The 11,137-nt window shown below is 39.5% G+C and overlaps 1 protein-coding gene across 6 annotated transcripts in view; it reads right to left on the bottom strand.

Moving 5' to 3' along the window:
* Positions 1-8,242: 8,242 nt before the first annotated feature.
* LOC117399694 (zinc finger protein 385D-like) overlaps positions 8,243-11,137 on the bottom strand; it is a 172,559-nt gene continuing 169,664 nt past the window's right edge. For all 6 annotated transcript variants that reach the window (XM_059022935.1, XM_033999031.3, XM_059022936.1 and 3 more), the window contains one exon: positions 8,243-8,993. In XM_059022935.1, the coding sequence (XP_058878918.1) occupies positions 8,769-8,993 (225 nt within the window). In that variant the 3' untranslated portion in view covers positions 8,243-8,768. The remainder of the gene's footprint in view (positions 8,994-11,137) is intronic.

Raw genomic sequence — 11,137 nt, 5'->3', positions numbered from 1 at the left:
TTCACACATCTAGTCTCTGTAAGTCGCCTTGGAAAAAGGTGTCTGCTAAATAAACAAATAATAATAACAATAATAATAATAATGTTTTGGGAAGCATGAAGCAAGAAGCCTACAACAGGAACAAGATGATCTAGCCCATGACTTACTGTACCTAACACTTCACAACAGATGGGAGGCATCACCATGGGAGGGGGGTTAGAGTTGATAGTAGTAGTTGGAATTTGTTTTTTCTTTACTGGTAGTGGAACATTCCAGAAAAATAGTGTTTACCCTCATTACTCTATATATAGGTAACAAGATGCACAATTATTAATGTAGTACCTCTTATTTTATTACTGGTTTTCAACATAAGGTACAAGATGTTCACATGTAAAGACCTACAGTGTAGTTATGAAAGGATTTCTAACCAATATTTGTGGTTATATTTTTTTTCAAATGTTACAGACAACTGGAAAACTGTGCATTGTTGCTGTGGGACTTTTCAATGTCAGCCATTGACATTAATAGAAAGACAGTCTTGAATATGTAATAATTCATTATAAGCTGTTGTTTGGGATTTCTATCAACCTCTTGTGTCAGTGTATTACAATAATCTGCTTTGTGAAAACTAAAGACTGTAGAGTCCCTTAATATAAGACGCAGACACATGTGTTGACCTTTTGTATTAGAAGGTCATAATTCACAAATCTACTGGAGAGGTCTGACCTTTTGGGTATACTGTTCCAGCTGGTTACAGGATTGCTATAGTGCACAATGTGGCCAGATATCAGGTGATGCACTACATGTTCCCTGAAGTGAGACCTCTCTAAACACTCATAGTTCTTCCAAAGTCAATAACATGTTTTTAAGGCACAGTCATTAATGACACTAACATTTTTTGTTGAATAGAAGACAACATGGTAGCAGGGGACCCTTTGTTTATGTGGTTATGAGCGTATCAGATTGCCCATTAGCATGTAGGGATAGCTTATTTGAATCAGTTGATGTTTAAAAAGCACCTCTCTGGATCAAGTACCATATCTTAAATGAACATGATTAATAGCTGTGCATACACATACTGTAATTAGCAAAATAGCCTTTGTCTGTTTATTATTTTAATTTTTATTCTGAAAAAAATCATATGTTCAATTAACTTGTGTTTGTATCATAAAAAAAAACCTGCTAAAAGATGAGATAGCATCTCATAAGTAGTGGTTGTCCAAGAAGTACCAACATTTCTTAATTTGAGAGAGAGATTAAAGATTGTTGTTAAACTGCTAGGTGATTTGAGAACAGAAAGCCTTAATGATGCACCATTTAAAGTTTCAGTTCAATAACAGATAAAATGTTTTTTGGCAAACCCTTAAAGGCTTATTTATTTAGTTTTATGAATTGTGCTCATGTTGATGGCAACAGTAGGGAAACCTAGTCTGCACACTGGCAGAAACAAGATTCTGCACTGTACTTCCTACTCACAAGGAAAAGCCAGATGTATAATTTGGTTCACAAAAGAAAAGCTCTACACAATGATGGTGATTGTTCCATAGGAAAACCCTTCTAAAACAAATTTCCAAAAACACAAAAACAAGGAAAAGTTATTTTAAATTGAAATCCTGTATCTGAAAAATGAATGCTTCAGCATTTTTTAATAAGTACTGTTCCTTATCTGTGTTTTCTGCACAATTCTCCAATTAACATCTTACAGTATATAAGAAGACTATTGCACATAATGTGTCCTGGAATTTTCCAGAAGATTGTGGACAGCCTTAGAGCAAACATGCATTGCTAAAGAGCTCCCAAGGAAACAAACCTTACAACTAGAGTTGCTAGCAATTATAAAGGCCTCCAAGCAGTTATTGTGAGATTTAAGTGCATTGGTTAGCGCACTATGTACAACATTTTTCACAGCTGTGGTATTTACCATTCATGAGTAGAAGACTTTTGAAAATTGCTCAATTTTCATTAAATCCAAGATGACTGCCACACCATGTGACCAAAGGCCGCCATATTGACCATGGCACAACATACCACAGTCCGCCAAACCATGTGACCAAAACGTATCATTTTCATATCACCAGTACTTCACGTGAGTCTCTATGGTCATATAAAGTTTCATGACTGTAGTGTGTTGCACCTTGGATTTATGCACGAATGTATGAAAATAGCTCCGTCGTGAAACGGTTATTTGCGTGCTGCAGCCATGTTTTGTAATGAAAAAGCGTGGATTTTACAAACAGTAGAAAGGGACCTGGTCATGAACATGCGTGCCAATTTAGGTGTTGATTGACGTTGCGGTTTAAGACAAGAAGATTGTTGAATATTTGGTGCCAATCAAGCGTAGCGGGCAAAGTAATTGTTCAATCGACCTCGATTTAACATAAGTTTTTTATAGGCCATTGCTGCACTATCTGCTGCACCTTAAGTTGTTTTTAACGGCAAGAGTTTAAAAAAATTCCCCAAATTTCCACGAGATCCAATATGGCGGTCGAACCATGTGACTTTTTCATTCGAGGATGCCAGTCTGGTTGTTCAGCCATAGGCATCTACTTACGTATGCGTTTTCATAACTCTGCGATGTTGTTTGTGCGGAATAATAATAATAATAATAATAATAATAATAATAATAATAATAATAATAATAATAATAACAATAGGCTTCCCAGCCTTTGGCTTGGAAGCCTAATTACTCCAATTTCTAATTTGTGAAAGGAAAATGTAGGATTTGCAGCATGAACTTACCTTCCGAAAGAAATCTTTTTTATGTGGATACACTCTCATCAGAAATCCTGGAAATGTTATAATCTTACTCTGTTGCTTGAAGCTAGTGTTTAAATTTGAACAAGACCAAGCAGTTGAATAATCAAGCCTAGAAAGCATGATTATGTCCAGCAGTTTGCTTTGATGTGACTAATTTAATATTCTTTTTTGTACTGTGTCACGGATGGTAAAGTGACAACAGTGTAATACAGTTCCAACAACAATGGTGACAAAGGTGCAAATCCAATGGTGAGTGCTCCGTACTCGGATACAGAACTGGGTGTTCGACTCCATCTATCTCTTCGGACAGGACTGCCCCCAGACCAACATCTGCGGCATTGGTCTGGAGGATGAACTCCTTACTGAAATCAGGTGTAATCAAAGCAGGGGCCTGGCACAATTTCTGCTTTATCATGTCAAACGCCCCCTGACACTCAACTGACCACTTTACTACCTTGGGTATACTGTTCTTGATGAGTTCCACTGGTGGGTTAGTTATGGTGGAGTACTTGGAGATAAATCGGCAGTAATAGCCAGCCATATCGAGTAAGAACCTGTGACAAAGACAGAATGATTCTTGATGATAAATCTCCCTCCTGACTTGTGAGGGCACTGTGTAAATGGAACAGAGTGCCCTGAACTGGATGGCCAGACAATTCATTCCCAGAGTTAGATGGAAGATGGTCATCTAGAAAGGGGGCGGAGCTATGGTACTGTGACAGTCTGGCTCGCAGTGGTGACGTGGATGACGTCACGGACCAGGAAGTAACTGACACCAAAACAGTGGATGGGCGGGTGAAGCTGAATGCTGCGGCACTCAGCATATTTATTAATAAACAAAACAAAAGATTTAAGAAAACACAAAACAAAAGGGCACGAGGGCCAAACGAATGAACAAACAAACAAGTAAGTGATGTGCTGGGTAATCCAGCACGTTTTAGCAATTGTTTTTTTTAAATGTTGCTTTCTCTCTCCGCTCTCCTGTACTCTCCTCTACACTCAGCCCCGAGTGCAGAGAGCTGCAGGTTTATATACTCTGGCCGAGGGATTAACTAGTAGTTAATTATCTTATTATCCCTCGGCCAGAGTCTGCACACGTTTAGTAAGGATGCATGACTGTCAGCTAGTTAAATAATCAGTAGCTGATCAGCCATGCATCCTCACGGGGTTTTTAAATATAATAATAAAAGACGCTGCGCTTTTACCCGCGCCGCAAACAAAAATACAAATAATAATACATAGGGGCGGGACACTCCGCCACAGGTACACCAAATCATCAACCCGGAAGGGAAACGATGTGGCAGCTGCGGATTGGAAGAGCGGTTGCACTAGTTAACCAAGGAGTCAAAAAGGGGGACGTTGCGAAGTGATCTGTTCCTTTGTATGGTTAAAGCTGAACTGAAAGGAGAAACATCTATTGTAATTGTGAGTGTTTTGTTTGTTTTTGTCGTGTCTAAGGAACCACTTTGTTTGTTGTTATTAGACAGCTGAACACGATCCAGAGCTGTCGCCAAGGGCCAGCACTTATCCGGACTACACTGCACCATTGTTCACGATAAACTGTATTTGCACCACGAGCACTAAATCACTCACTGTGGACTTGTGTTTGTGTTTTTTTGTGTTACGTGTATTGCCTGTTCTCATTATTATTATTTACTGCCTTTTGTCATCAGACTTTGGATTGTAAAAATAAAACATCATTGCACCTGGATTATCGTTGTCTGTCTGTTAATTGATCACAGCTGCATTCCTGCACCTGCACACTGTTAACCACTTTGCCACAGGACCTCATCTGCTTCGGGTAGGAGACATGAAGGGGGTTGTCACTGTAGCCAGGGAATCTTCAAAGGCCTCGGCTAGTGGGATGGTCTGCTACAGGATCTTCAGTTCATTCCAGCTGGCCCAGGCCTGGGTATCGGGCCCCACCACATAATTAAATTGCTCAATGACTATACCTTGCAGTATTTCTTCTTTTGTTTTATGGGTGAGGTCTATCCAGCAGGTCAGCTGGTCAAATAAGTATTGCCCCACCAGCTGAGGTCTGATGTTTTCCGGTCTCTTATACTCCTGGAAACGACGACGGTAAGTTTCCCCCGAAATATTGAGGCACTGGAGAATCGCCTTCTTGATGAGCTGGTAGTCCAGTGAGACGTCAGCTGTCACTGCTCTATACACCACGTGGGATTCTCCCATCAAGCAGGGGGTGAGTTGAATGGCCCACCATTCCTGAGGCCACCTCGCCGCTGTTGCCACTCACTCAAGCTGTTGTTTTAGAAGGGCTATAAAGTACATTGGGAACGTGTGCGAAAATATTAAGATATGTAGATGTTAGTACATATAATCATAATTTCTTTATAGAAAATATTCATACCTATTATTTCTATTGACCAACATATGCAAACGCTACAGCATTTTAATCAAGATATACAGTAAATAGTAATGGTGCTTTAGAAATGGTTTAATTACCAACAGATAGAAGTGACTCATTCTTGTACTGTATACAGCACTTCATAAACACTAGTCACCTTGGCAACTGATAAAACAAATACATAAATAAATACATGAAAGCTGTTACCATTGCTAATATGATGCCAACATTAAATATTTATTTGAATTATGCATAGAGCTTGGAAAATACAGTGTATAACTTAATTGTAACCATTTTGTGGTGAAGGGGGCAGTCTCTCATCTTTTCCATTGCACTTTTTTGCCCCACCATTACTCCCGATCACCTTGTCTGCAACTCCATCTTCCTCCAGGGGCACAGCAGCACCCTCCTCGAGGACGGCTCTCAGCGAGACAGAATGGGACCCCCGGCTAAATCCATATCAATGACTCAAATACAAACCACCCAAGCAGAACTCTATCTGACTCTTTACAGACATACGATGGATACCTTGGGGGCCAAGGAATGTCTTATCTAGGCTATATTACAATTCAATAAAAAGTTCTCAAAATATATGTGAAACTGTAAAGTGTGGCATAATCATGTCTTTTACAGCATATTTAGGAAGAGTGAGAAATCCATACACCTTTCTGTATACAGAAAACATTCTATGAGCCCTTCACGAAAATGTAATAAAACTGGAAAGGATAAGGGAGAAGTACACTTAATAAGCATTTTTAAATAGTTTTTAAATGTCTGAATAAGTTTGAAATGACTGTAATTTTCTGTTATTATTCTGTTTGAGGTGCCATCTTCTTGACCAGGTGTCTCTCTCATAAAAGACATTTTAATATCAGTGGAACTTTACTGGTTAAATAAAGGTTAAAACAATTAAGAGATGTGATCTCCAAAGGTCCAGTAATGTGAGAAACTTCTTCTGATGTAGTCAGAATGCTTTTATTATGAGTGTCATTATAGTTATTAATTCAATATTTCATGAATGTCAGTGCAGCAATCTCGCAGTCTGAGAGTGCTTGTTGTTTGGAATATGCAAATTAGCATTTATTTGTGAAAGAAATGTCACATAAATGATAATCAGAATGCTTTTGATGATGTTTATAGTATTTGGTACTGTAACGTTTTAGAATATGGTGATTTTGAGGGCTATCTTTTTTGACAGACTACTCAGCCTGTTAGCTCCTTTCTGTCCCTTAGTCAAACAATCTTTTTTGACACTCAAAAGGCTTGCTAAAAAGTCTGCAAAAAGTGTGTACAGGAATCTTTTGAAAAATCTGAATTGACTGAATTGACACTCTGATGTAATAAACTCAAAACAATTAATGTGCTCAACTTATTAAACGAAACAGACAATATTGACAGCAAAGTCTTAATACTTATTTGTATTAAGAGGGGTTAAAGAGTAATTCTAATTCAGATCTTTCTTAGTATTTCTTGTTTGGTGTACCCTCTTTTCAGAAGTACTTTAATAATAATAATACTACATTTTCTTTATAGAGCGCTTTTCTCAGATCCAAAGCACTGTTCAAGAATAACAATACAAACATACAATTTACAAAGGTACAAAATAAATCAGCAAAAGCTATCTTAAAAAGGTGTGCCTAGCAAGATTTAAAAATATCCACAGGCTCAGAATCTCGAATAGATCTGGGCAGCATGTTCCATAGTTGCAGGGCGGCACTACAAAAAGCTTGGTTTCCCATAGTACGGAGCCTAGTCCTAGGTTGTATAAGACATCCAGCATCCATGGATCTTAATTTGCGTGCTGGAATGTACTCTTAGATCCCTCAAATAAACAGGGGCAGCACCATTTAAGGCCTTATAGGTAAGGAGCATAATTTTGTAGTCAACTCGATACCTCACAGGGAGCCAGTGCAGTTTATACAGTAAAGGTGTTATGTACTCACAAAAGAGGTATGAGTTCAAACCTGGGCTGCAGAGAGCATTGCAGTAGTCCAATCTTGAGATGAATGCATGAATTCATTCTCAGCAGAAGATGAGGACAAAAATGATCTGAACCGGGCAATGTTACGCAGATGAAAGAATGACACTTTAGTTATATTTCTAACATAAGCTTCAGAAGATAAGATGGAATCCCAAGCTCTAAAGTCAGTGCCTTCCACAGCCAAACTAAAATCAATGACCTTGCGCAGCAGTTTTTGGGAGCCAATTAGCATAACCTCAGTCTTGTCACAATTTGACTAAGAAATTAAGCTGCATCCAGTGCTTTATATCAGACAGACAACTGAGTAGAGACGTGTTAGCCAAATTGGTGTTGGGTTTAGTGTGTAGGTAGATCTGGGTGTCATCGGCACAAAAATGAAAGCCAAGACCATGATGTCAAACAATCAGGTCAAGTGGAAGCATGTATATACTAAATAATAATGGTCCCAGAACAGAGCCCTGGGGGACACCTTGTGTAACTGGGGCAGTAAATCCAGCAGAAGAAGAATACTGAGAGATCCAGAATCAGCAGCCACCAGCAAATCATTTGTTACCTTCACAAGGGTGTTTCAGTACTGTGCTTAGCTCTAAACCCAGACTGGAAAGGTTCAAGCAGCTCATTAGATGTCATATAGCTCTGTAATTGTGATGTGACCACCCGTTACAGAATTTTTGCCAGAAAAAGGCATGTTGGATATTGGTCTATAATTGTTTAACACATCAGGATCCAGCCCAGGCTTCATTTGAGCCGTGACAGCTGCTTCAGTAAGTATTCACTTTTTATGGACAGTATTTTGTATGAGGGATCATGTATGACAGAAGCTGCTTTAAACGGTACATTTAAAATAGATAACTCATCCCTAAGGGCCAAACTAAAATTAGTTATAGTACTGCTTACAAGCCGTACTCGTTTTATTCTTGTTTGGTATAAAACTGTCTCAAAGCGGGGCACTTTGGGGTATTCATTTAAATTCAATTATGGTGAGTTGCACTGTTCCCAATTATTGTTCTGTGTGGCAGAGACAACGGAGGAAGTCAGCGAAAGTAGAAAAGTTGTATATATTATACCAGAAATGGCAATGACAAAATAATGCATTTTTGTTGAACCTTGCATACACACGTACATGGACAACTCAGTGATCAGTCATTCAGGCAGTCAACAAAGTAAGTATATATTTTATTCCAAAGTTTGGATTTTTAACACATAAACTAATGGCACAAACAAGCACCACACTTATGCTTACCATTGTTGATGTCGTTGTCTTCATTGTTGTCAAACACTGTTGACTTAGCATTAGGGATAATGAGGGTGATCTTCACAGTGTTTTATATACATAGAATGCAGAGATAATGTCCTGTGACACACATACTGCTGCTTCTAAAGCATGAACTACTTGTAATGGGGGGGGGGGGGGGGGGGGGGGGGGGGGGGGGGGGTCAAACAGCACATTCACAAATGTATTCTAACCTTGCTAAAACTATGCACTAGAGAGAGTTTCTAGACACTCTAATTAGGAATGCTTTATGAGAAACATTACTGCAGTCACTCAGTTTCTTTACATTATTTACAAAAGTAGTCCAGTCTCTTCTAATGCCTTTGATCCTATAGAGCTATCACTGCATAGTTCCCTGTTTTCTCTTTAAGTTATTGCGTACTATGAGTCTATACCAGTCCAGACTCTGATCAGTATGGAGCAAACAGCACAGGTGTATGAGGTGTTCGTATGGGTCCTGGTGCAGGCCGTAATAACGCTGGAGGGAGGGCTTGAGTCTGGAAGAGAGCACCTGCTGGGGTCGAGCGTAATGAGAAGGGGGAGCCGACAGCTGCTGCTGTCATCGCTGCAATGTGATTCGGTAAAATTCTGGGGGTCAGTGTCTTTCCAAGTTCCTTTCTTAATGCGAGTTTTACCTGCAAAATATAAATACGAGTACATTTCACATGCATTTCAATGATTTTTACATATGCCATCCATCCAGGTTTTACCAAGACAAGTCTACATGCAAAATATTTTCCTATGTCAATGCTGGGCTGCTGGAAGTCATTTCAGTGGGTGAACTTGGTCGTGAATGTACCAGCTGTCATACTGATGCTATTTTACAAAATATTTGGAATTTCGACTACACATCCAGACTGCTGATCGAACTGTGGTAAATAGCAGTATATTTGAACCTCAACATGCCCCCTAAAAATAAAAAATAAATTATATATAATCTTTTTAATATGACAGTTATGTGGAAGCATGACCTTGTAGGATATACACAAATGAACAAACTGGAGTATTATTTAATAAGAACATGCCTAAAATGTGTTACTTTGACCTGCTTCTAACTTATACATTTTTATATGGCCTTGCTCTAAAAGATTTGCTGACCCTATATCCCTAATCATGCTCTTAGATCAAAGGATGAAGGTTTGCCCAGTATTCCACAGATACAGAGAAAGAAGGCTGGTGGGAGAGTGCTCAGCTTTAGAGCACCGAAGATGTGAAATGATCTGCCACGATTAAAAGGGAGGCACCATCTCTCACTGCTTTTAAAGTAAGAATAAAAACACATTTTTATAATTTTGCATATGTATTTTAAAGGGAACATTTCTCATCCTGTTTTATACTATATCTTTTTTTAATAAATGATGTACATTGTGTCACTGCTTTTTAAAATAAAATTTAAAAGCACATTTTATTATTTTAATGCATGTAATTTAAAAGGGGCATTTTATCATCTTATATTTGTTTCTCAAAATTGTTTTGTATATTATAAATGTTTTGTTATTTTATTTTTTATCTGTAAGGCGATTTATCGTGAAAGGTGCTATATAAGATAATGCTAACAGCTATTATTCATTTTAGCACTAAGCCAAGATTTATATGAAAGTTGTTTATTGCAGTTTAACATGTACTGTATCTTTGTTGTGAGTACAAAAAACAAACAAAAAACAAACACTATTTACCCACATACTATCCTTGAATGCACCCAATGTAATTGGTTCCAGGGTTCCATCAGGTACAGTATGTGAAAATATCTTCTCAGAGAGAGTTGTTAAACTACATTGTAAATTAACTAAGTAAGGAACACCAGTGTGTCTAAAACACCAAAGTAGGGGCTCCCGAGTGGCGCATCCAGTAAAGGCGCTCCTCGCAGGATGTGCCCTATAGCCTGGAGATCGCTGGTTCGAATCCAGGCTATGTCACAGCTGACCGTGACCGAGAGTTCCTAGGGGGCGGCGCACAATTGGCTGAGCGCTGCCCGGGTAGGGAGGGCTTAGGTCGGCAGGGGAATCCACGGCTCACCGCGCATCAGCGACCCCTGTGGCCGATAGGGCGCCTGTGGCTCTGCAGCGGAGCCGCCAGATCTGTGTTGTCCTCCGGCACTATAGGTCTGGTAGCATTGCTGTGGATCTGCAGTGCGAAAAATGACGGCTTGGAAGGAGCACGTTTCGGAGGACGCGTGTTTCAGCCTCCGTTTCCTGAGTCGGCGGGGGGGTTGCGAGCGGTGAGCCGGGGATACAGATAATAATTGGGCATGCTAAATTGGGGTGAAAACCGGGGTAAAAATAATTGGCGACGACTAACTTTAAAAAAAAAACAAAAAAAAAAAAAAACACCAAAGTACAGAAATGCATGTATAGTATTATAACAGGGGAGAGATCTGTGCTGACTCTTCTGGTGCGTTCATAGTGCTGCAGGAAGAGGGCAGCAGCCTTGCAATATCTGCCTGTAAGTCATGGCAGTGACACAGAGAGGTGGGAGAGAGCGTGTGTGGGCTTTGGGGGGGATTGCTGGCCCTATAAAATAACGTTCTGTTGTTCCCTCAGCTCTGCCCCTGTAAGACGAAACAACAAGCTAGAGGACTGAGAACGGCCGGAAAAAAAAAAAAAAAAAAAAAACCCCCGAAGAGACCATCGTGCGGGTAACGATGGTCGGGATAACGCTGCCGAGTGCAACACCTTTTCTTTGTAGTTTTTGATTACTGTGTTTTATTTTCTCTTTTTGATTTCGCCTTTTGTTATTATTAGTTCAGAGCACCTGTATATGTGCCAGCGTGTCTGTTTAC

Source organism: Acipenser ruthenus, chromosome 4 (assembly GCF_902713425.1).
Source record: "Acipenser ruthenus chromosome 4, fAciRut3.2 maternal haplotype, whole genome shotgun sequence".
NCBI lineage: Eukaryota > Metazoa > Chordata > Actinopteri > Acipenseriformes > Acipenseridae > Acipenser > Acipenser ruthenus.
The sequence above is the reverse complement of the archived record's forward strand: the minus strand, read 5'-3'. Positions and strand labels throughout refer to the sequence as shown.